The sequence below is a fragment of the Lemur catta genome, chromosome 1 (genome assembly GCF_020740605.2).
Source record: "Lemur catta isolate mLemCat1 chromosome 1, mLemCat1.pri, whole genome shotgun sequence".
NCBI classification, from domain to species: domain Eukaryota; kingdom Metazoa; phylum Chordata; class Mammalia; order Primates; family Lemuridae; genus Lemur; species Lemur catta.
In genome coordinates this window covers 68106492-68131348 of record NC_059128.1, presented here as the reverse complement: position 1 = coordinate 68131348, position 24857 = coordinate 68106492, and the positions used below count along the sequence as shown (strand labels likewise).

Sequence of the window (24857 nt, the reverse complement as noted above, 5' to 3'; positions counted from 1 at the left end):
CTGCTTCAATCTGCTGTTTTGGTAATGGTCTCTTAAGATTTTCTGTTTCTTCATGATTCAGTCTTGGTGGATTGTATATGTCCAGGAATTTATCCATTTCTTCTAGGTTATTCAGTTTTTTTGGCATGTACTTGTTTGTAATAGTCTCTTATAATCTTTTGTATTTCTGTGTAATATCTCTTCTTTCATTTCTGATTTTATTTATTTGAGTCTTTTCTTATCTTGGTTAGTCTAGCCAAAGGTTTGTTGATTTTTATCTTTTCAAATAACCAACTCTTAGTTTTGTTGATCCTTTTATTGTTTTTCTTATCTATATTTCATTTATTTCTGCTGTTCATTATTTTTTTCCTTTTGCCAACATTGGTCTTAGTTTGTTCTTCTTTTTCTATTTCCTTGAGTCATAATGTTTTTATTTGTAATCTTTCTTCTCTTTTGATGTAGGTGTTTATTGCTATAATATTTCCTCTTAGGACTGCATTTGCTGCATTCTATAAGTTTGGGTATGTTGTATTTCCATTTTTGTTTGATGGCCAAATAGAAACCTCCAGAGATCATCTCCCCACAGGAACACCAAATGGAACAACTATCTAAGCAACAAAGCACCTTCATAAGAACAACAACAACAAAAAAATCACAATACCTGGTTTATACATAATAATAAGGAAAGAGGCATTAAAGAGATAGAAAAAACAGTCTTGTATTACCTATACTACCCCCCTGCTAATCCCAGACAATGTAGAAGAGAGATTGAGTGTGGGACTTTGCACTGGAATTCACTGCTGCCCTGTCACACGCAGGGGAAGAATTCTGCCAGTACCCACAAAGGGGACATTTAGAACAGCCCTGGCTGGAGGGGTATCCTCTGCCCCAGTGGGTGGAACCCAAGCTTCACCACTGGCTGACTAAAGTGGCATGGGGCTCTGAATGAATTTGAATGGCAGTCAAGCCACAAGGGCAGCAGTCCTTGGGTAAGCTCTAGTTAGTGCTGAACTAATCTCAGAGGAGTAAAGCTGGGGTGTGAACCAATGAGACACCAGTTGTGGTGGCCACAGGAATGCTTGCATCACCCCTCCCCAACTCTAGGCAATACAGCTCAAAGAGAGATTCCTTCTACTTGGAGGAAGGAGAGAGAAGATAACAAAGAACTTTCTCTTGCAACTTGAGTACCAGATCAGATACAGTAAAATAAAGCACCACACAGCTTTTAGAAGCCCCTGATTCCTGGCCCCTGCTCCTAGACAGCATCTCTAGACTCACCCTGGGCCAGAACAAGATCTGCTTCTCTGATGGGATGAACACTGTACTGGCAGTATTCACCACCTGCTGACTAAAGTAGCCTTGGGCTTTGAACAAACATCAATAGCAGCCAGGCAGGCAGTAGTGGCCATGGGCCTTGTTTGAACCCCAGTACTGTGTTGTTCTGCCAAACTTCCAGCATGACCTAGTGTGGTGCCAGTTGTGTTGGTCTTGGGAGTGGCTGTGTTGCCCCTTGCCCAACTCCAAGCAGCCCACTGCAGACAGAGACTCCTTCCAATTAAAGGAAAAAGAGCTAGAGACTCTCCCTGGTAATGCAGGGAATTATCCCTTACCTTTCCCAACCCACCAAGGCTGCATATCTTGGAGTCTGCAAGAGTTCCAGCATTCCTAGGCTTAGGGTTCTCCCTAGTGCTGAAACAGGTGCAGTGACAACAGAATTAGGTCAAAACATGCAATCCACTTTGAATTCTTGGAAAGGTCTCTCAAGAAGGACAGATTCAAACAAGCACAGACTGCAAAGATTAGAAGAAATGCCTTACTCTTCAATACCCAGACATCCAGGAATGTCCACAAACATCAAGAACATCCAGGAAAACAAGACTTCACCAAACAAACTAAATAAGTCACCATTGACCATCCCTGGAGTGATAGAGATATGTAACTTCTCAGAGAGAGAATTTTAAATAGCTGTCTTGAGGAAGCTCAATGAACTTCAAGATAATGCAGAGAAGGAATTCAGAATTCTATCAGAGAATTTAACAAAGATATAGAAATAACGGGGAAAAATCAAGGAGAAATTCTGGAGCTGAAACATTCAATTGACAAACTGGAAAATGCATCAGAGTCTCTCAACAGAAGAATCAATCAAGCAGAAGAAAGAAATCATGAGCTCAAAAACAGGCTATATGAATAGCCATCTAATCTTTGACAAAGCAGACAAAAACATACACTGGAAAAAGAATCCTTATTCAATAAATAGTGCTGTAAAAATTATACAGCCACATGTAGAAGACTGAATCAGGATCTGCACATTTCACCTCTCACAAAAATCAATTCACAGTGGATAACAGACTTAAACCTAAGGCATGAAACTATAAGAATTCTAAAAGAAAATTTTGAAAAAAGTCTTATAGACATTGGCCCATTGGGCTAGGCAAAGAATTTGTGAAGAAGACCCCAAAGGCAATCACAGCAACAACAAAAATAAATAAATGGACCCTGACCAAATCAAAAAGCTTCTGCACAGCCAAGGAAGCTATCGTGAGAGCAAACAGACAACCTACAGAAGGGAAGAAAATATTTGCATGTTACACATCCGATAAAGAGCTGATAACTAGAATCTATAGAGAACTCAGGAAAATCAGCAAGAAAAAAATCAAACAACCCTATCAAAAAGTGGGCAAAGGACATGAACAGAAACTTTTCAAAAGAAGATAGACTAATGGCCAACAAACATATTAAAAAAATGCTCAATATCTCTAACCATCAGGGAAATGCAAATCAAAATCACAATGAGATATCACTTATCTCCAGTAAGAATGGCCTTTATCAAAAAGTCCCAAAATAATAAATGTCAACGTGGATGCGGAGAGATAGGAGCACTCATACACTGCTGGTGGGACTACAACTAGTACAACCTTTGTGGAAAGTAATATGGAGATACCTCAAAGGGATACAGGTAGAATTACCATTTGATCCAGCAATCCCATTACTGGGCATCTACCCAAAAGAACAAAAGACATTCTATAAAAAAGACTTCTGCACTAGAATGTTTATAGCAGCACAATTCACAATTGCAAAGATGTAGAAACAACCCAAGTGCCCATCAATACATGAGTGGATTAATAAAATGTGGTTATGTGTACACCAGGGAGTTCTGCTCAGCCACAAGAAACAATGGTGATCTAGCACCTCTTGTATTATCCTGGATAGAACCCATTCTACTAAGTGAAGTATCCCAAGAATGTAAAAACAAGCACCACGTGTACTTTCATGGTGACATGAAATTGGTATTAACTGATCAACACTTAAGTGCACATATAGTAATAATGTTCATTGAGTGCCGGGCAGATGGGACGGGGGTGGTGGGGATGGGTATATACACACCTAATGGGTGTGGTGCTCACTGTCTGGGGGATGGATATGCTTGGAGCTCTGACTCTGGTGGGGCTAAGGCAATATACATAACCTAAACATTTGCCCCCCCTGTAATATGCTGAAATTTAAATATATATATATATTTTTTATTCATTATATGGATGATATTTTATTTGCATGTTCATCAAAACAAAAATTAAAACAACTGTACCAACAGGCCAGACAAATTTTGCCTCAATTCGGTTTGATAATTGCTGAAGATAAAGTCCAACAGGATTACCCCTTTACTTATCTGGGGTCTCTCATTGATAGAAACAAAATAATTCCTCAAAAGGTTCAATTACATATTGACAAATTGCAAACTTTAAATGATTTTCAAAAGTTGTTAGGAGACATACATTGGCTTAGACCTATGTTAGGGATTCCTACTTATGCTTTAAGTAATTTATTTGATATACTGAAGGATGACTCTGATCTTAATAGTCCTCGCCAACTAACTCAGGCAGCTCAGGAGGAATTGGCAAATATATATTTTAAATGGTATAACAAAAAAATGTCCAGTAATAACTTTTGTGCAAATTGACAAGTGAATTCTAAATATATACGAAAATGCAAGACCCAAGACTATCCAAAAAGTTTGCAAAGAAATATTGTGGGAGGATTTACATTACTTAATATCAAGACTTATCATAAAACTATAATAATTTAAGAGAATGTGCTAGTAGTGTAATGCGTACAGAAAGACAGGTAGAATTAAAGAATCAAAAACTGATTCATGCATATATGAAAATTTAATTTATGATAAAAAAAAATTCGGCTGCATAACAGTAGTGAAATGAAAGGGTTTTTATTTAAAGAAAAAATGTGCTAGGTCAAATGGGTTTTCATGTGGAAAAATAAAACTTGATACTATACAAAGAAATGAAGCTTAGAAGGATTGCTGGCCTCAAACGTGAAAGATAAGACATTAAAACTTCTGGAAAATGGGAATGGCAGAGCAAGATAGCATAGTTAGATTCTCCAGCCATCGTCCCCCCACAGGAACATCAATTTGAACAACTATCCATGCACAAAAAAACTTTCATAAAGGATAAGTAAACCAGGCAAGAGATAACAGTACCTGGTTTTAGCATCATAATGAGAAAAGACACATTGAAGAAGGTTTAATGGACAGTTTTCCATTACGTGTGTCACCCCTCCCTCAAGCCCAGGCAATGCAGCATAGAGAGAGACACTGGCCACCTGGGGGAGGGAGAGGGAAGTAAGCATAGGACTATGCTTTGGAACCCACTACCCAGCCCATCATAGTAAAATCCAGCACTGGGCAGAACCACTCAGCCTGACACCAGCTGGATACCCACAGACAGAGCCTCTAGATCCACTCTGGTGCCAGAAATCTATGTCTCAGGTGGGATGGACTTGAGTTATCTGCTAAAGATGAACATATGCATTCCATAGGATCTAGCAATTCATATTTATAAAATATAAGTTCTTACAAGCACACACCAGAAGATATGCATAATACTATTCATTGCAGCATTATCCCTGACAGCCAAAAACTTGAAACAATCCAAATGTCCCACCAGCAACAGAATGGATACCTGTGGTATATACATTCAAAGGAATGTTATACAGCAATGAAAATAATTGAACTTCAGTTATATGAAAAGCCACAGATAAATATTCACAAATACAATTATGAGTGAAAGATCCAAAACACAAAACATATGCTGCATGATTTCGTTTATCTACATTTCGAACACAGATGCATGGTATTAGAAGTAAGGACAGAGGTTACTTTGGAAAGGAGAGAGAAGTAGTCATTGGAAGGGTCACTATGAGGCTTCAGGGATGCTAGGTAATGTTCTATTTCTTTGACCCAGGTAGTGGTTAAATGGTTGTGTGCACTTTTAATAATTCCATCTCATAATATGTATACTATAGGTACAATGTTTTAATAACAAAAAATAAACCAGATCATTTTATTCTCTGCTCAGATACTTCCACTGACCCTTTCTTACAATGAAAGCCAAAGTCTTACAATGGCCTACAAGACCCTAAATGATCAGCCTTCATCCTAGTAGCTCTGTGCTCTACTACTTTCCCCTTTGCTTGCACTGCTATGGCCACATGGGCCTCCTTGCTGTTTTTCCAACATGTTGTGCTTTCTTCTGCATCCGGTTTCCTAAGACTGCTGACTGTTTTGTCTGCAATTCAATTCCCCCAGATAGCCATAAAGTTTGTTCTCTCATTTTAAGACATTGCTTACTTGTCACATTCTCTGTCTTTCCTATTACTCTATTTAAAATCATTATTCCCGTTCTAACATTCTCCCCACTCTGTGCTTCATTTTTCTACATATTGTTTTTAATGTACTATGTAATTATCCTATTTATATTATTTATTTTCATCTCCCAATACATTGAAGGCAGGAGTTTGGGAGTTGTTTTCTACAATATCCTCAGGATTTGAAATAGTGTTTGGCACATAGTAGGCCTTCAATAAATATGTGGGGAATAACTAAATTAAATTTCTTGAACTGGAAATGTTTGTGCTCTACATAAAATTCAACTCAAATATCTCCAACAACTCTACAGTCACAGATATCTGATGAACAGAGAATAATTTCTTTTTCTTCAAAATAGATACAGCAAACTTTAGGGTAAAGCTTCCTACTGTAGCTATTATGACAATTCCTTTTGCTACATAATTATTCCCCAGGAAGCTTTGACAACACCTGGACACAAGAGAAGAAAAAAAGGTAGAATCTATTAATACTTCTACATGTTCATTATTCTTTGGGGAATAGTAATAACTGGTCTTTGATTGTAAGTGAAAATTCAAAATGATATCCTCTTTCGAACAAATACTATCAAATCATCAAGAGAGAGCTCCAAATCCCAAAAGGCTATGATGCAAGTAAATAGATATATATAATACCTTCATCTGAGCTTTCATTTTGACTATAAATATGTGCTTTGAAGGCCAGGAAAAATATTTTACGGTTCACTGTTTGCAACCCATGAGAGATTACGAACAGGATCATACAGTTCCTTGGAAGTCCCTCACATGCCCTTTGCTCCATGGAATAATATTTTATCTCCTGTCTCTGACCTTCTCAGCATTCATCCAAGGAGTGAGTGGGAAGTGTATATCATGGGAGCCTCATGTGCTCCATTTTTTCAAAAATAATTTAATAGAAAATATTTTCTTCCTGTCTTTGAGAAAATTAAAAATATATCTCAGAGTAAAATGTTGGCAAAGAATAAAGCCCAAAAATATAAATATTCTTCCTGTTTCCCTGAGTTCTGGAAGATGTTTTTCACTTAGTTTTCGTATCTCTTAAAAAGATGATTAAGTGATATATACAAAGAGGCTTATGATTTCAAGTAAAGATATATATTACCTGATGAATTGCTGGAGATGTATTTTGATGACTTTGGTTATTTGATGAGTAAAAGAAATATGACAGATCACTTTTCTCAGAGATATTGTCTCTCCCAAGCCCAAATGTTGATTTTCAGTTCCATTAGATTAATAAACCATAGTGGTATATGGATTACTGCTTTAAGTAACAAAAATATTCAGCTTAAATGAGTTTTTCTTGTTTTCATCATTGTTGTTGCTGTTGTTGCTTGGGCCAAAAATAACCAGGGAGAGAGGTGAAAGTTCCACATTTCAGGTTTGTCTAGATGGGAAAGGCCTCCGTGGGCCATCACAGTGAGATGTAAAAAGGATGGCAAAAATGTCTAAAAGGGAGAAAAAGAAACGTGGGGGAAAAGCAATGAATAAAGGAATGTAGAAACCCTCATAAAATTATAAATTCTATCTGCATTTCATTTTTTTCTACAGCCGACTTGACCATGACTAACAGATACAGGCACATTGACCTTGGCCACAGTCACTCAGACCAGCTGCTCTTCCTAAGGTCAGTTGGTATAATAGGCATATCTAGTTCATATATTCACTGGGAAGTATATCAAAATATTTAGCCAGAACAATTTAGAGGCCAAAGTATGGTACTCTTCCTCATAGCATACAGGGCATCTGGCTGCCTAAAAAGGAAAATATGCATTTTTTATACTAAACATTGGAATAGATACATGAAATAACATAAAAGGTAATATATATTCTTGAATGATAGAGGTCTTCTTTATTACCACTTTAAAACACCGTAAGTAACCTGTAGTAGATGAAAGTGAAAATAAACCTTAATTTGTGCCCTGGCATGGCACTACATTGGGACTAGTCTTCTGAAATACCTTGATTTAGTAGTTTACTTTTATATCACTCTTATAAATTATAAAGAATCAAGTATTCATAGTACTATTAAAAGAATGTCACACAGAGAGAAATGTATCAATAATGCAGATTAGCAATAGAAAGGGTAGACTAATTGAAATAGGTAATTTATCAGAATCCCAGAAGTTTTCATTTCTAATATTGAGTCTAGTGTTTTTAACAAGGTAAAAATTTGCGCTCAATTCACATTTTCCCTGCTTTATATTATTGTGACTTATTAAAATGATATCATCTGTTCAGGAATTGAGTCATGAAATTCACAGTTTTTTGTTTCAACAAAGGTCTAATTGTTTACTACTTTATAAAATACATGATAAGGAATTCTGGTGTTTTCGAGAAGAACCAGCATGCTCCATTTCATTTTGTGTTTCCATGACTTCTGCCATCTCTATGTCTTCCAGATTAATGAACGTGTCCGGCAGAGAAACTACCAACTCTGTTAGTCACTTTATTCTCATGGGCTTTCCCTCAAGCCCAAAAATGCAGCTGCTCTACTTCGGGCTCTTCTTGGTAGCCTATACTCTCACCCTCATGGGGAACACAGCCATTGCCTGTGCTGTGTGCTGGGACCGGCACCTTCACACCCCCATGTACATGTTTTTGGGAAATTTTTCTCTCCTGGAAATAGGTTATGTCACCACAACCGTCCCTCAAATGTTGGCCAACTTCCTCTCCACAAGCAAGTCCATCTCCTTTGTGAGTTGTTTTGCACAGTTCTATTTCTTCTTTTCTTTTGGGTATGATGAAGGCTTCTACCTTTGCATCATGGCCTTTGACAGGTGCCTTGCCATCTGCCGCCCTCTGCATTATCCACGCATCATGACCAGACAGCTGTGCACTGGCCTCGTCATCTTTGGATGGTCATGTGGGTTCATCATCTTCCTAACTCCAGTGGTTCTCATTTCACAGTTGCCCTTCTGTGGCCCAAATATCATCAACCACTTTGTGTGTGATCCTGTTCCATTAATGATGCTGTCCTGTTCTGAAGACAGCACCACCCAGCTCGTTTACTCCACTTTAAATCATATCTTCATGATTGGCACCTTTCTCTTCATCCTCTGTTCCTACGCTCTGGTGATTCTGGCTATACTACGGATGCCCTCAGAGACTGGCAAACGAAAGGCTTTCTCCACTTGTGCTTCCCATTTGACAGTTGTCACCCTGTTTTATGGTTCTGTTATGGTGATGTATGTTAGTCCTGGATCAGGACACCCAGTGAAAGTGCAAAAAATCATTACATTGTTTTATTCTGTGATAACACCTTTTTGCAATCCCCTAATATACAGCCTCAGGAACAAGGAGATGAAGGATGCTCTGAGGAAAGTATTCAGGACCAGCCAAGGTCTTCATAAACTATAAATAAAAGACAAATTCCATCCCCCAAATGCAACTTACCTGAGTAAGGCATGAGTGATATATTTGTCTACAAATTCATTAAGTTTTATGAAGAAACTGATAGAATGAGGACTCATTATCATCTTAAACACCACTCACTACAAGATACAATACTATCGTCTTATTTAAGAAGGTTTCAACAGTGAATTAGATTTTGTGTTGAAGTTAATATCACGTAAGTAAAATTTTATGTCTAAGCCAATTGGATCCTCTATATGTAATTCAAGTTTTTAAAAAAAGAAGTCTGCGTCGTATTACTGCTCTGAAACAACTAATACACATGTAACAGAGATCATAGACTGCTCTGGTGATTAACACTGAAATCCAATAATTCTCCACTTAGAGATATTGACTGAAACAGAAGATTCAAGTTTTAAGAAGTCTATCTTGCCAGATTGTAGTAGGTTGTCTTTACTTTATGGAAATAGACTAATAGCTTTAGCTAGATAACAAATGATTTTTCAGAGAGTACACAAGAATTAGAAATTTAAAGTGTATTAGTTACCTGGAATATTGTACAGATAAGATCTAAATAGAAAGGTCTAAGCATTACTCAGGGCATAACTTGCTTTGTGGTAAATGTAGTTTAAACACAGCTTCTGGTACCATAATTGTTTAGTGTTAAGACTGCGCAACTTATTTTAGAACTGCCATAGCATGCTTAAAATTATTTTTATAAATATTTGATTAGCATAGTTGTTTTAATTATGATTTTTGTTTTGTTCTGTGGCCTTTTTTTTCAAATATGACTCTCAAAAGCATAATGAAAAGGGATCACAATATAAAATATAATTTACAGAATTTTAATTTGTAGCCTTAATGGTTATTTATTCCACAAAGTGAGGTGCAGCTGCAATTATGTTTCATATCATAAAGAACGAACCTGTGTTGAGAATAGTTTCCAGATTTGAAAGACAGGTATGTAAGTTCTGGAGGAGAAAAGTGTTTGTTTTATTATACTTCACATGAGAAATGTAAATTAAATAGCTAAGCAATTGCCTGAAAAACTATTTTATATAGGAAGAAAATATAAACAATTTAGAACTTCATCTAAACTGACTTCAGTGGGGCCGGGCACGGTGGCTCACGCCTGTAATCCTAGCCCTCTGGGAGGCCGAGGCGGGTGGATCGCTCGAGGTCAGGAGTTCGAGACCAGCCTGAGCAAGAGCAAGACCCCGTCTCTACTGAAAATAGAAAGAAATTATCTGGCCAACTAAAATACATATAGAAAAAATTAGCCGGGTGTGGTGGCGCATGCCTGTAGTCCCAGCTACTCGGGAGGCTGAGGCAGTAGGATCGCTTAAGCCCGGGAGTTTGAGGTTGCTGTGAGCTAGGCCGATGCCACGGCACTCACTCTAGCCCGGGCAACAAATCAAGACTTTGTCTCAAAACAATAAAATAAAAAATAAACTGACTTCAATGGTAGGTTCAAATCTTTAAAATATTGATGAATTTAACACTGAGTTTCACCTGTCCATGCCTGTTTCATTCATCTTTCTTAATCTTATGAGAAAAAAAGGGATAAGAATTTATGATTCTTAATAAATATGATTTCAATTATTATAAATGTGCACAGTGCCTATCTATATGTGTAATTATCTTCAAGTTCATTATTAAGCAACCTTTTCTCAGGCACCTTAAATTCTATATCATACTAAGCTTGCTGTCACTTGATACAAAGAATTGCAAACTATTTGATACATTAAAAAGCATTTCCATAAGACACAGATGTACCTTCATTGCTCCAACATCTCTTCCTGAGTTTATAACTATGGCTTCCTGGTAAGAAGTAAGTAAGTTTCATACAACCAGCTGACAAAAGAGGAAAGAAACTCAGGCTTGGTTCACAGGTGGGTTGTCTGAAGATACACTTGTGCAAGGAAAATATTGACTACTGCTTCACCTTAGCCCCTCTCAGGGGTGGCCATAGAATGTGGTGGAGAAGGAAATCCTCACAAGCCAGTGAACAATTGGGGATTTGGGAGCAATCCACTTAGTTCTCCACTTTGTACATTGGGAGAAATTGCTTGCTATGCAAGATAAGGATATGTGTAGACTAACAACTATTGCAAAAAGCTTCATTGATTTGAGCAACCTCTTCCCCCTTTAAAAAAACACAACAGACAGGAAAACCAGATTTAAGGAAGTTTGAGATGGAGGCATATATATATGGGCCCATGAGAATAGGCACAAAGTATGCAGATCTTTGTTTCTCAACTCAGTGCCTGTTAGAGAGAATCTTCCAGAGTGGAGGCACTTAAGAACCAGGTGGAAAGAATGAGTGAAATGACCTAGGAGGTAACATAGTACTGAAAGATATAAAGGCCCAGAACCTAGCCTTATAGACTATCAACATTTAATGGCCAAATAGAGGAAAATGAGCCTACAAATTCAATAGAAAAGTTGTAGCCAGAAAGATGGGAATTTTCTGAGAAATCAGGAGAGAAACCAGAATAAAGTTGTCATTGAAGCCAGAGGAAAAGAATGTTGCAAGGAGTGAATAGCAGTGCTGGATTCTGCTGAGAAGAAAGAGATACAAATTGGAACAAAAAAAGAAGTCTGTAAGACGTAGGGACATGAATGCTATTGGTGATTTATGCAATGGCCATTTCAGTGGCGTGGTAGGGAAGGAAACCATATGTAAATATTAACATATTGGAGATGAGGAGGATATGAAGAAGAGATGAGACCTCCTTGCTGTTTCTTAAACATGCCAGGCACACTCCTGCCTCATGGCACCTACACATGCTGCCTCTGCCTGGAGCTCCCTTTCCCCAGATATTTATATTTCTTAACCCCACACTTCCTGCAAGTCTTTGCCCAAATATCACCTTTTCATTGAGGCCTTCCCTGACTGTGCGATTGAAACTTACAACCCAGGAGAATAGTGAGATAATGATCAAAGGGTCCAAAGTTTCAGTTAGACAGGATGAATAAGTTTTGGAGATCTATTGTACAGCATGGGGACTATAGTTAATAATAATGTATTGCACAGTTGTCCCTTTGTATCTGGGGGGATTGGTACTAGGGCTTCCCTGATGATACCAAAACCTGGAGATGTTCAAGTCTCTAATATATTAATAAAATGGCATATGATTTGCATATAACCTAACTACATCCTCCCTTATACTTTCAGTCATCTCTAGAGAACTTATAATACCTAATACAATGTAAATGCCATAAACATAGTTGTTATACTCTGTTTTTTATTTTTATAATTTTTGGGGTTTTCTTATGGTTTTCTTTTTTTTCCAAATATTTTCTATCTGCAGTTGGTCGAATGGCCAGATGTGGATATTATGGATACAGAGGGTCAAAAGCATACATGAAACTTGCCAAAACAGTACATAGTAAATGTTCTCACAATAAAATGACAAGTACATTAGGTAGATTAATATGTTATTTAGCTTGATTTAATTATTTCACAAATCATACATCCATAAAAATATCACTTTGAATACTATAAATATATACAGTTTTTTAAAAATATAGAGTAATAAAACACCAGATGAAATTATCCATTATAAAGCCAGCACACATTGATCTAGTGCCAAGTTAGCCTCCCATGCTGGATAGTGATCCCACAGAAAGTAGCCTTGCTTTCTTGGGAAAAGGCCCAAGTCAGAGTAGCCTCCTGTGAAAACTGTAAGTGGTTTAAATGACAGCTTGAGCCCCAGAATGTCTCACAAAACAGCCAAATATATCTATGTAAAGAGAGAAAGTAAAATATACTCAGTCACAAAAAACAATGGTGACCTAGCACCTCCTGTATTATCCTGGATAGAGCTGGAGCCCATTCCACTAAGTAAAGTATCACAAGAATGGAAAACAAGCACCACGTGTACTCACCGTCAAACTAGTATTAACTGATCAACACTTAAGTGCACATATAGTAGTAACATTCATCGGGTGTCGGGCAGGTGGGAGTGGGGAGGAGGGGATGGGTATAGTCACACCTAATGGGTGCAGTGGGCATCATCTGGGGACAGAAGCACTTGAAGCTCTGACTCGGGTGGGGCAAAGGCAATATATGTAACCTAAATATTTGTAGCCCTTTAATATGCTGAAATAAAAAAAATGAGAAAGAAAGAAAGAAAGAGCTAGTTCTGTGAGCTGTCTCTTCTTCTCATGTAAATCTATACAGGTTTTATTTGTCATTTAAACTTTAATAATGCTGTGGAAAAGTTGCAGCCCTGCCACCTCCTACACACACTCCCTATTGACCTGACTTTGTTATTTTTTTCCACCTTCACTCATGAACCCCTAGGATACTATATAGTTCACTTATTTACTTGTCACCTGCCTTCCCCCATTAGAATATAAGTTCCACAAGTCAGGGCTTTTTATTCATTTTGTGAACTGCTCCATTTATGAGCATTTAGAGTAGTGCCTGGAACATTGGCAACCAATTATTATTGTTAAATTAACTAATCAGTTCTCTATATTAAAATATAAACAATACAAACATGTGTAGTAAATTTTATATTTAAATACTAATGTGAGTCCAACCATAAATGTAAATATAGATGAAAGGGAAAACTTTAAATGTTTACATCATTATATTCTTTTTCCTCACATTTTTCTACAATAAACTTGTAGTTATGTTTTGTATAATATCAAAAGGAAACATTTGTTAAAAGAAATTAACTTTAAGAGAGATCTTGTTAGGGTTGGTAGTGAGTTAGGTAAGAGCAAGGGAGGAGAGAAGGGAAAAGTTAGTCAGTGGCTCCAACAAACAGCTCCTGAACAAACAGACATGAGGAGAAGAAAAGAGCCATTAATTTCCCAGCATAGCTGGGAAGGTACAAAGTGACCTTCCCCTCATTATACCACAATAATAATAAATTAACATTGTGGTTTTGACCACCCCCACCCCCCTCCGCCTTGTGGGAAAAACAGGGGAACTATGAGTAAGAACAGAGGTTGGACAGAATGAACACTGAGCACCCAGCCTTCTTTGACTTCACCAAGTGCAAGCAGCAACTGTCACAGCTGGGTACAGTTGCTCTTTCCGAGCCTGTACACTCCCTCTCCTGAGAGCCCACTTTCACTTCTACACAACCTTTGCTAAGCCTGTCCTCTTTCGCTCCATAAACTTGCCACTATCACTCACCTGTGTGTGAGTCCTGAAAATCCTTTCTGCAATGTTAACAAGGACCTTTATGCCACTGACAATCTCAAAACTCAAAAAGAATTCACAAATGGTGGCCCTAAAGACAACACACGGAAGGGGCAGGAGGGAGGAGTAGTATGCAGAGAGCTGTGGTGGGAGGATGGGACTCTAGAGTTGCCCAGCGTAAAACTCCACAAGGATAGCTGTCGAAGAGGCCTGCCCCCATCCCCTAAGCCTAAGCAATTACCTTAAGTATCAGAATTTTACTCCTGCTAAGCGTATATGTATTTAAGGACTCAACACTCTGATTTGAGAAGGCCTAAGATACAAAAGTTACCTCCAAAGTCGGTGAGACTCTCTAAAAAGTCTCAGATATATATGTCTTCAATTCATTCTCATTGAAAATTAGTTACATTTGGTACAATATGTTGAGAGAGAACAGCAGAAGAGTGGTAAAAATTAAACCTGACTCCAAAGGCTAAGTTATTACTCTCAGATCAGTATTAAATGACAGGGTATGTGCAGTGAGTCTCCTCACTTCCTCCTCCAAATTGTGGAAGGGAACACGAAAGACTAAGAGCCACACACATTACCCAGGGAAGGCAGAGAGAAAAGTCCACGTGTCCTGAACTGTGCTGCTCACAGAGGGACCCACCATCAAGCCTGGATGTTTCCAAATCTGTTTACACCTAAAAACAGTATCTGGGGGCCTCAGGTCCACTGCATGTGGCCACTTCATCCCAACTGTCTTGAGTGCCAGTTTCTATCCAGTGGTCAAACCCAGAAACCCAGTCAGGACCTGGTCTCCCTCAGGAGCTCTTAGCTTATCTGCTTAGTGGTTTCTTGGCCTCCAAAGAAGGGTGTGTTGTGTTGTGTTTCTTTGTTTGCTTGCCACTGCACCCAAGTATTTTGCCTTACCTGGCAACGGACGAGCTGGGGGTTACCCTGGCACATCCAGGCCATGTGACACAAGCCTTCCCAGAGTGTTCCCCTCTGAGACCAGCTGCCTCCTGAAGCTTCCTGAGGAGAAGACAATGAGCTTGCTGATGTCACAGAGCCTCCGTTGTCATCCCAACGATTCTTAGAAGAGATCACAGAGGAGGGGGTCAGAGAGAAGAAAGAAAATTGCAGGAAAAGGTGAATAGTAAAAACATACAGTATCTAAACTTACAGCAGAGAAATGTATTGAAACCTTCAGGGAAAACTACTTTTTCAGAATCAATGACTTTCAAACATCTTGGAGAGATGTGGTTTCACAGAAGAATGGTTTCTGAGCTACTTTACATCTTAGTCTAAAAGTAAAAGAATTGGGACTGATTTTGAAGCACATACACTATTGTAACACCAAAAATTTTTTATGAAGGAAGCTAGATGGCCATTAAAATGGCAGAAACTCAACATATATTCTCTGTAACATACCACTGAGGTGGGGATGAAATGGCTTTGAATTATAGCATGAAACTTCAAATGCTCCAGGGGCTCCTATAAAGTGTAACTTGGAGTGTCCTTGAGTTAACACTGAAAGACTAGGAGTGGGGGCCGGGGTGTGAAAGAAGGAACCTAGCGACCTAGGCATGCAACTCTGAAGAATATTTACTCTAAAGTTCTCCCAGCATCAGTGTGTGGCCCATGGGCAGATTGAGCACTTGAAAGCCCAGGGCCTCAGTCGGTTTGAATGAAATGATGAGTATTATCCTGCCACCTTGTGGCTCTGAGCCCACATGCACAGGGCTTGGAGAAGAGAGGAAGGAAAGGAAGGAATCACAGAGTGCCTAACTGAAGAAGGAAAGTTCAGAAACACATCTTCCTCCCTCCTCCTGATAGAAATCAACTCACCCAGGCCTGCTCATCACTATCAGCATAGAATGACAGCATATTTACTTAATTAGCTAAATATGAAGAGGGCTAAAGTTCAGCCCTTGGGTGGGATTTTTGCTGAGATAGATTTTCCAGGATGTTTGTCCTCCTAGAGTGGCTTGATGCACTGTGAGCTCCTTGAGGTAAAAGATTAATTAATTTCGTCTCTCCAGAGTCTAAAGTTCAAATATGTGTGCATTAAATCAGGTTATTTATCAAATAGAGTGCTTTAGTGACAAGATTAATTAAGAAACAAGTCCTCAAAACAAAAATGACATATTTTTGACTAGAGTAAAGAAAAAAATGTTTGATAACCACTAGAAGTCATGTTCAGATTAGATATAATTTTTACTGTTGTTATCCTAATCTCTTGAAAGACATATCAAGTGGAATTTAAGACAAATATAATCTCTTAACCTCTATGAATTTCTGTTTTATCACTGAAAAGGGTAATGCCTCCCTCACATTTTTCATGTAAAATCTCTAGCACATAGCCTAGCTTAGGATAGATTTGTGGGGAAACCGAGTTCAAGAACTTGAATCCTAAATGAGACCTCAGCTGATTCTCATACACACTGAAGTGTTAAGGTCACTGGACCATTCCAGTGACCATGGGTCCCCCTCCTGGGTGACCCTTAAGTGTAGTCGAGGTGACCAATTTTTTAACCACCACATCTAAAGAGTACGAGGAGGCAGAGGGGTTGCTGCTAGTGACTGACTGGGAAGGAACTCAGGATTTGGGATTTGTTAAAATCAATTTTCCTGTCACTTGAATGAGCACATATGAGTAAAGGGGCACTCCAGGGTTCCTTGAAGCAAGTAGTGATATGCACTCTGAGCCTGGTTTCTAAAATCCAGAGCCATCCTGGAACGACCAGGTTGGCAGTAAATCAGAGGGGACATTACTAGGTAGCAGTCTCAACAGTGGAGTCAAGAAGGCCCTTTCACCTCTGAGTTCACCACTGAAAGTAAAACAGGCTGGGGGACTGAGTGATGCACTGTGATTGTCCCTGCTGCTCCCGAGGGGTGGCCTCCAGGAACAAGATGTGGCCAGAAAGGGATGGATAATAAAAGGAAGGGAGAGTTTCCTGGAACTGTGTTCCTTTTTGTGTAACAGCTAAAGAGGATTTGTGTGAGGACCAACCTGTGTCAATGCAACACCTGGAATCCAAATCTTTGATACCTAAGATTGTTTCAGAAATGTTAATTATACATGTGTGGAAGTCCCTTCACTGTCCTGATTCAGTGTTCACTTTGTTGTAAATATTCTTTCAAAACAGGGCTATGACCTTGACTACTTTTCTCTAAATATATTTTATATTATAGAAAAGAGAAGAACATGTGATAATATATCATTCTTTTACAAAACCCACATACGTGTTTTCTTGGTCCTCCAGGAGAATGTCCAGGGAATATTTGTTTGGAAATCCTATCAGAGTAATCTTAGGCAAAACCCTTTTGTTTTCTGTTATTTTTCAGATGACATGATGGCAGAATTCTGTGAGCTTTGGTTGAATCAGAGATTAAACAACTGAAATTAAGATTTTATGTTTCCTCTATTTGAAAAAGGACGACTGAACTTGTATTACCAGGTGGAATACACAATGTTTTAAGGAAGAAACAGAATGATCACCCAATATGATAATCTTAGAAGAAGAAGTAAACAGAGTGGTTCTCCAAGAGACAGGAGTTTGTTCTTTAAATGAAGAAGTAAAGAAAAGTTAATATCTTCAGACATGGGATCATGTTTCATCCCTTAGAAAGGGAGGCTGAATAACAGAGATTCAAGATTCTCAGCTACATCTAAGTCAACTCATGTCCTCATCCCAATCTGTTTTAGTTGTCTGTGACTATAATATAAACCAACAAAATCTTAGTGATATAGGAAACCAAAGGCATTTATTATCTCTCATGAGTCTGTGCATCTATTGGACTCAGCTGGGAAACTCTTTTGAACAGGAAAATGACAAGACCAAGGCTACATTTTAGGATTTTCTGAGGACTAAAGTAGCACAACTAAGAGGTAATAAAGGACTGAATAATCTTTTTCCTCCTTAGTCTTTCAAAGTGAGAAGTTTGCCTTTAGATGTTCACATAGTCTATGGTAGAGACCAGGGTGCCTAGGGCGCACATTGCTGATGCCCTCAACTATTTTACACTACTTGGTGTGAACATTTACTCCCACCGGAGTGTTTTAGTCAGACTCTGTAGGCCCCTGAATGTCATAAAGTAAAAATGGAAGGGACGCTCATCACTAAAAGTAAATACCTCTCTCACATTAATTGAGAAGTCATATGTTCCTCTCTCTGTAGTATTTCTGTCAATTAACTTAAATGTCGATACTTCTTGCACCTTCTTCTCATATCTAAAGGATTCTTCCAAGCTATCTTTCTAAAGTTATTTCTAAATACTATAAATTTTTATTCAATATCCTACAATGTCCATATCTCAACATTTTCCACATTAGGCTCTGTATCCCCTAAAACTGGGGTCCCCAGGCTGTAGACCAGTACCGGGCTGTGGCCTGTTAGGAACCAGGCCACACAGCAGGAGGTGAGCAGGGGTGAGCAAACCAAGTTTCATCTGTATTTACAGCCTCTCCCCATAACTCTCCATTTTCCCCCCAACCCCGGTCTGTGGAAAAATTGTCTTCCATGAAACTGGTCCGTGGTGCCAAAAGGGTGGGGACTATTGCCCTAAAGTATGCACAGCTACATTGGAAATATTTCTAAACTTTGGTGACACAGTGTGTCTTTTTTCCCTCAGACTATGTCCTCTGGAAGTTTCTTGGAGTCCACATTCCAGAATGTGGCTTCTTTGTAAGTGATGGTGCCTTAGAGAAGTTGGCACTACTCTTTCCTGACTCCTCAGAGAATGTGTAATCAGTAACTTTTTAAAGATTCATTGGCTTGGAAGAGGACTTTTCTAATGCTATTGAGGCCATGTCCCGGGAGAACATGAGATAAAGAAAAAGCATTCTTTATTTTTGTACAGCAATAAAACTCTTGATCTAGCTGGAGGCAGAATATGTTTTATAAAACAGGTCATTTATAGATTTGGCCCATATCAGAACTTTGATAGCTTCATCTTTTGATTACTGCTGAGGGTCTTGATACCCCTGTGTCAATTCCCTTTCATTCCATAATTTCTTAATGTTGGTTTATGAATGCTTCTGGTTTAGAGCATTTTAAAAGGAGATAAATATTACTAAAACTTCCACCTGATCATACTAAAAGACTTCCCAGAGCACTGGTCTGGAGAGTGGATAGGGAGAAAAACTTCTTTTGAAAATTTTGTGTTTGTGCTTAAAATGTAAGCCCTCATGACTTCTAGGACTCACATCCCTGCACATTGCCAAGAGAAAAAATTTTTCAGGTAACTCAGATCCCTGACATCTTTTTCATAAGAATGTGGGAGGAAGGATGCTAACCTGTAGCTAAAGAAAGTGTTTGACGTCTATCATTTAGGAGAAATTTTTGATTTTACACAAACATATAAAGAAAATCAATCCCAAAATTTTATGAAAAAAAGCTTCAAAAAAATAAAGTCCCATGCCTAGATCTTTTGCAAACTTCTGTTCATAAAAACTAAGTCAATATGATAGTGACTATACCAGCCAACAAAATTAAAATGAAAGGTTAAGCAAAAACTTAAAGCCACTGTTTCCTATAGAAGACATTGCAACATATAATATTGAAAGTCAACATTGGTAAGTAATGTTATAGATTTGCTTTCTTATAATGTTCAAGCTAACAGCACCAGCAATAGAAATTCAGATAATGACTTTAAAGTGATTACTACCAACTCACTGTAAAATATGTGCATTTTTGCATATTTAAATAATTTTAAGTAATATATTTAAGTGAGATATACATAATCAAAATTTCCCTTACTAAGCCTATTGCACTATATGTTGGGTTTGGGATAAGAAAATAATACATTTATTAAGTGCTAATTTTGTGTAGTATACTAGCTAGAAAGTATCATAGATCATTTCTGCCCCAACATAACAAGCTTACAAAATGATTTTAACTTTACCTGGTTCTATTACGGTCACATAATAAGAGAGTGACTTAGAAGCTGGCAAAGGTTTTTTTTGATGCCCAAAATTCAGAGTATACTGTACAACCAAGAAGAAGTAAACTATTAGTCCTAACTGATAACAATGTCTTTTGACCTTGCAGGTTACTGACCCAATGAATATCTCTGAGCCAGATCCCAGCTTTGCTTTTGTAAGTGAATTTACACTCCAAGGATTCTCGTGTGAGTGGAAGATTCAGATCCTCCTCTTCTCACTGTTCACTACGACATATGCTCTGACCGTAACAGGGAATGGAGCCATTGTTTGTGCACTATGGTGTGACCAGCGACTTCACACCCCCATGTACATGTTCCTGGGGAATTTCTCCTTTCTAGAGATGTGGTATGTCTCTTCTACAGTCCCCAAGATGTTGGCCAACTTCCTCTCAGAGAAAAAAACCATCTCCTTTGCAGGATGTTTCCTCCAGTTCTATTTCTTTTTCTCTTTGGGGACATCTGAATGCTTACTTTTGGCTGCCATGGCCTTTGATCGGTACCTTGCTATCTGCCGTCCCTTGCACTACCCTAATATCATGACCAGGCATCTCTGCATCAAACTGGTCATTACCTGCTGGGTTTGTGGATTTCTGTGGTTCCTGATCCCCATTGTTCTCATCTCTCAGATGCCCTTCTGTGGTCCAAACATTATTGACCATGTTGTGTGCGACCCAGGGCCACTGTTTGCATTGGCATGTGCCTCTGCCCCCAAAACCCAGCTATTTTGCTACACTCTAAGCTCATTAGTTATTTTTGGTAACTTCCTCTTTATTCTTGGGTCCTATATCCTTGTCCTGATAGCTGTGTTGCGTATGCCTTCAGGCACTGGGAGACATAAAGCCTTCTCCACCTGTGGGTCTCATTTGGCTGTGGTATCACTGTTCTATGGTTCTCTGATGGTCATGTATGTGAGCCCAGGACTCAGTCATTCTGCTGGGATACAGAAAATTGCAACTTTGTTCTATGCTATGGTGACGCCACTCTTCAACCCCCTCATCTACAGTCTCCGGAATAAGGAGATAAAAGCAGCCCTGAGGAAATTTTTGGGACTTCCATCATAATCTAAGGCATCTTAGATGATTCCTCCATGATCAGGTCAGTATAATATAACAAAAGCAATAAGAGTTATAACAGTTATCTAAATCTACAAATACGGGTCTGGTGATATTGACTATATCAGCCTGTGAAATTAAGCATGTATTGGGCTCCTTAAAATTAAAATTGCCCAATTATAAAACATAAATAGAAGTGTTTGGTTTCTCTTTGGCACTTAGACTGTGTGTTAACTAAGGAATGTGCACATTTGGGTATTTTCTGAGTAGTTTTCATAAGATTTATCTGTAATAAAAGTTCTTATATTGTATTTGGTCACTTAAATTTCTAGTTCTGGGATCAATAAAATGATAACTATGTCATTTTGTTTATTGGTGTGGTTGTAAATAAAAGAAAGAAAATATATATTTTCTAATTGTGGTTCTTATTATATTTGATTTTATTATTTTTGTTGATATGGTCATTACTGACAAATAAACCCTCAGAAGCAATTTACCAAAATTTCTATGGAGCAATAAAATATTCTGGCCTAATGACATCCAAACATATATTATTTTCTTTAAACATCACCTCTTTCAAAGCCCCAAAAGACAAATTCTAATTCCATGTATAGCAATATCAGTCAAAATACTCAGAAATGCAGTGTTCTGGATACCTAATATTTTTACCTAAATGAGAAATAACCAAAAACTTGATGGGTCAGTTAATCGGGTTTTAGATGACAGACTATCTCCTCCTAAAAATTGGAGAGAGAAATGGTATATTTTTCTTTATCTGGGATAAATTGCCTAAGTTAAAAAAAAATTAGCAGTTCATTGTTATTTGCTGCTGAAACTGTGAAAATAATATTAAGGCAAAATTTTAAAGGAAAAAAGCATTCAGAATTAAGTCACTCTAATGTAATTATTTTTGTTTAAATGTCTGTTTTATGTACTATTATGTTGAACTTATTCCTATATTAGCAAGTTTTTATAATTATTTGCAAGTTTTTATAATTATATAATTATATTTTATTAAATTAATATGGTATAAGTTAAGAATTTTTATGTGATGAGATGAACATTTTCCTAGAAGTAGGGTCTTCCTTCGAAGAAGCTAGCAGATTACTTGTAAAGGATATAAGAAAGGGAATTTTCATAAGGGGGATTAGGAGAAAAATGAATGCCACCACTACACACGAATGAGCTCTTACAGGATTAGCACTCGGTCTTTCAGGAGTAAAGTTAGTGAACACTCCACCACCCTCCTTCCACACACCACTGATCCTATTGTTGGACATTATAGCTATTTTCATTCTTCTGTTATAAAATTATACTTCACTAAAATCTTCATAAAGATTTGCCATGACAATATTTTACAAACCTAAATTAGAAATCATCTAATCAAAAACAAAACTGTCCCCAAAAATCCAGGATATAAGGAATACTATGTGCATGCAACAACTTTCCTTTCAGAGTTTTTGTCTTAGAACAATTTATTGGGAAAGAGATAGTTACTCAGTTCAAAACGTAGAAACATATTTGTGAGTTTGGGCATGGACATTCCAGACTGAACAACTATTTGCTCCTTTGATGAGACAAGTTGTCAAGTTCCTCAGTCAGTCTTACTTATAGGAACTCTGCCATATTTCTCACTTATATAGCCCATTGAGGATGTTTCCTATATTCCATACCCCTTTCCTGAGTATGTGACTTTAAAATTACTTGGAATCTGATCAGCAAAGGGCTCAAGCAGAACAGGTAGTCAAGGTAGGCAATATTTCCACCATAATTTCAGAAATCCCTACCTTGGGTTACTGAGTTAATACATTTGCACAGCCACTAGCTTTTCAATGGTCACTTCTTACACCCCCAGATACCATGATTGATTCACAATCTTTTCTATAGTGCTAAATTATTTGACCAAACATTACATAAATACTATATTTTTCCAAGGCAAAACTACATCCCAAAGAGAGAGAGAGAGTGAGAGGGAGAGAGAAAGAATATTAGGCATAGCAGTAAAAATAGTGTTCTTTTTTTCTTTAGTATTTAGACTTTTGAGAGAACACAGCAGAGTGATATTTAAAAATAATTGTGCTGGTTAGTGGTTTCCTCAGGGGAAATGAAAACAGAAAGTCATGGTGTTTATTAGCTACCACTAAACATTTGTTAAGTTGACCAAACTTTTCATCTTCCCTCAATTACAACTAATTCCCTCACAAAGCAAAATTTATTTGAGCAATCAGACACATGCATTCAAGGTTACTGCAAAATTAGAGCATGAGGCACATGGGCAAACAATATTACAAGAAAAGAATAACAATTAACAATTTGAGCCACTTTTTTGTGCCAGACAATGTTCTAAGTTTTTTCGATGTTTCATTTTATTTCCTACTTATAAAAACCCAAAGAGGTATCTCCAGTTTATTAAGGATGAAACAGGCACAAAGACTAATTTAGTTAGTGATGATATCTGATCCCAGGGAGGCTAACTATAGAGCCCACACTTCTTCTTTTTTTTTTTTTTTTTAATTTAAAAATTTTTTTTTGTTTTTTATGAGACAGAGTCTCACTGTGTTGCCTGGGCTAGAGTGAGTGCCATGGCATCAGCCTAGCTCACAACAACATCAAACTCTTGGGCTTAAGCAATCCTACTGCCTCAGCCTCCCGAGTAGCCAGGACTACAGGCATGCGCCACCATGCCCGGCTAATTTTTTCTATATATATATATTTTAGTTGGCTAGATAATTTCTTTCTATTTTTAGTAGAGACGGGGTCTCGCTCTTGCTCAGGCTGGTCTCGAACTGCTGACCTTGAGCGATCCACCCACCTCGGCCTCCCAGAGTGGTAGGATTACAGGCGTGAGCCCCTGTGCCCGGCTGAGCCCACACTTCTTACTACCAGAGAGGAAAATCTCACTCTAGAATGAGGTAGATTGGTTCAAATCTAAGTACTATCACTAATTGTATGAGCTCGTGTAAATTATTTGACCTTTCTGTCTTGATTGCTTAACCTATAAAATAGAGCTAATGATAATACTTTTGCCAGACAGTGGCTGTAATGAATAAATGAGGTAAATCAGAATAGGATCTAATACATGGCACCAATGCAATCAGTTTCGGTGAACATTATTAATGTCTTTCATTTGTAAATCTCTTTATAATTTACAAAACATTTTTACATAGTTGCTCAGTTCATCCTCACAAATTCTGTTGCGCAGTTAGGGTAGATATTTCCATACTCATTTCATAGATGAGGTCCAAAGAAACCAAGTGTATTGTCCAAGGTCACACATAGTAAGTGAAGGAACTGACTTTAAGTAAGTCAGAATTCTGCTGTGCTATATATACATCCTCTCCTGGGACTCATGGCCATGTCCTATGTAGCTAGCTTCAGGATATGGCCATGCAGGCCAAAGAGCTAGATTTATCCCAGAAATGAATATTGTAGAGGAGAAATGAGTGTAGGAGAAGCACCCAAGGATTTCTTTTCAGTAGTTTTAAGATAATAACTACACAGATTATATGAATATGCATGTATAAAGCATTTAATATATAAAAATTATGTTATTGAGTAAAAGAGGCAGGCAGACCATAAGACAATATGATTATATAATCATACATAGTCATGGAATTATTTAAATTATTTAATTTAAATTCCTTTTTCCCTCCATTATACTAATATCTGTTTATTTCCTAATTTTTCCATGTAAACATGTATACTTC

At 37.8% G+C, this 24857-nt stretch overlaps 2 protein-coding genes across 2 annotated transcripts; both read left to right on the top strand.

The window, feature by feature from the left end:
* Positions 1-8244: 8244 nt before the first annotated feature.
* Positions 8245-9015, top strand: LOC123631666 (olfactory receptor 11H12-like). Its single transcript, XM_045541540.1, has one exon. The coding sequence runs from the start codon at positions 8245-8247 to the stop codon at positions 9013-9015; it is 771 nt and encodes a 256-aa protein (XP_045397496.1).
* Positions 9016-19051: 10036 nt separating this feature from the next.
* Positions 19052-21473, top strand: LOC123621602 (olfactory receptor 11H12). Its single transcript, XM_045527464.1, has 2 exons — positions 19052-19064; positions 20172-21473. Exon 2 carries the CDS (start codon positions 20218-20220, stop codon positions 21157-21159), a length of 942 nt encoding a protein of 313 aa, XP_045383420.1. The 5' UTR covers positions 19052-19064; positions 20172-20217; the 3' UTR covers positions 21160-21473.
* Positions 21474-24857: the final 3384 nt, after the last annotated feature.

Excerpts from the sequence above, each read along its gene's own strand:
- LOC123631666 (XM_045541540.1), top strand. The coding sequence starts at position 8,245 with ATGTACATGTTTTTGGGAAATTTTTCTCTCCTGGAAATAGGTTATGTC.
- LOC123621602 (XM_045527464.1), top strand. The coding sequence starts at position 20,218 with ATGAATATCTCTGAGCCAGATCCCAGCTTTGCTTTTGTAAGTGAATTT.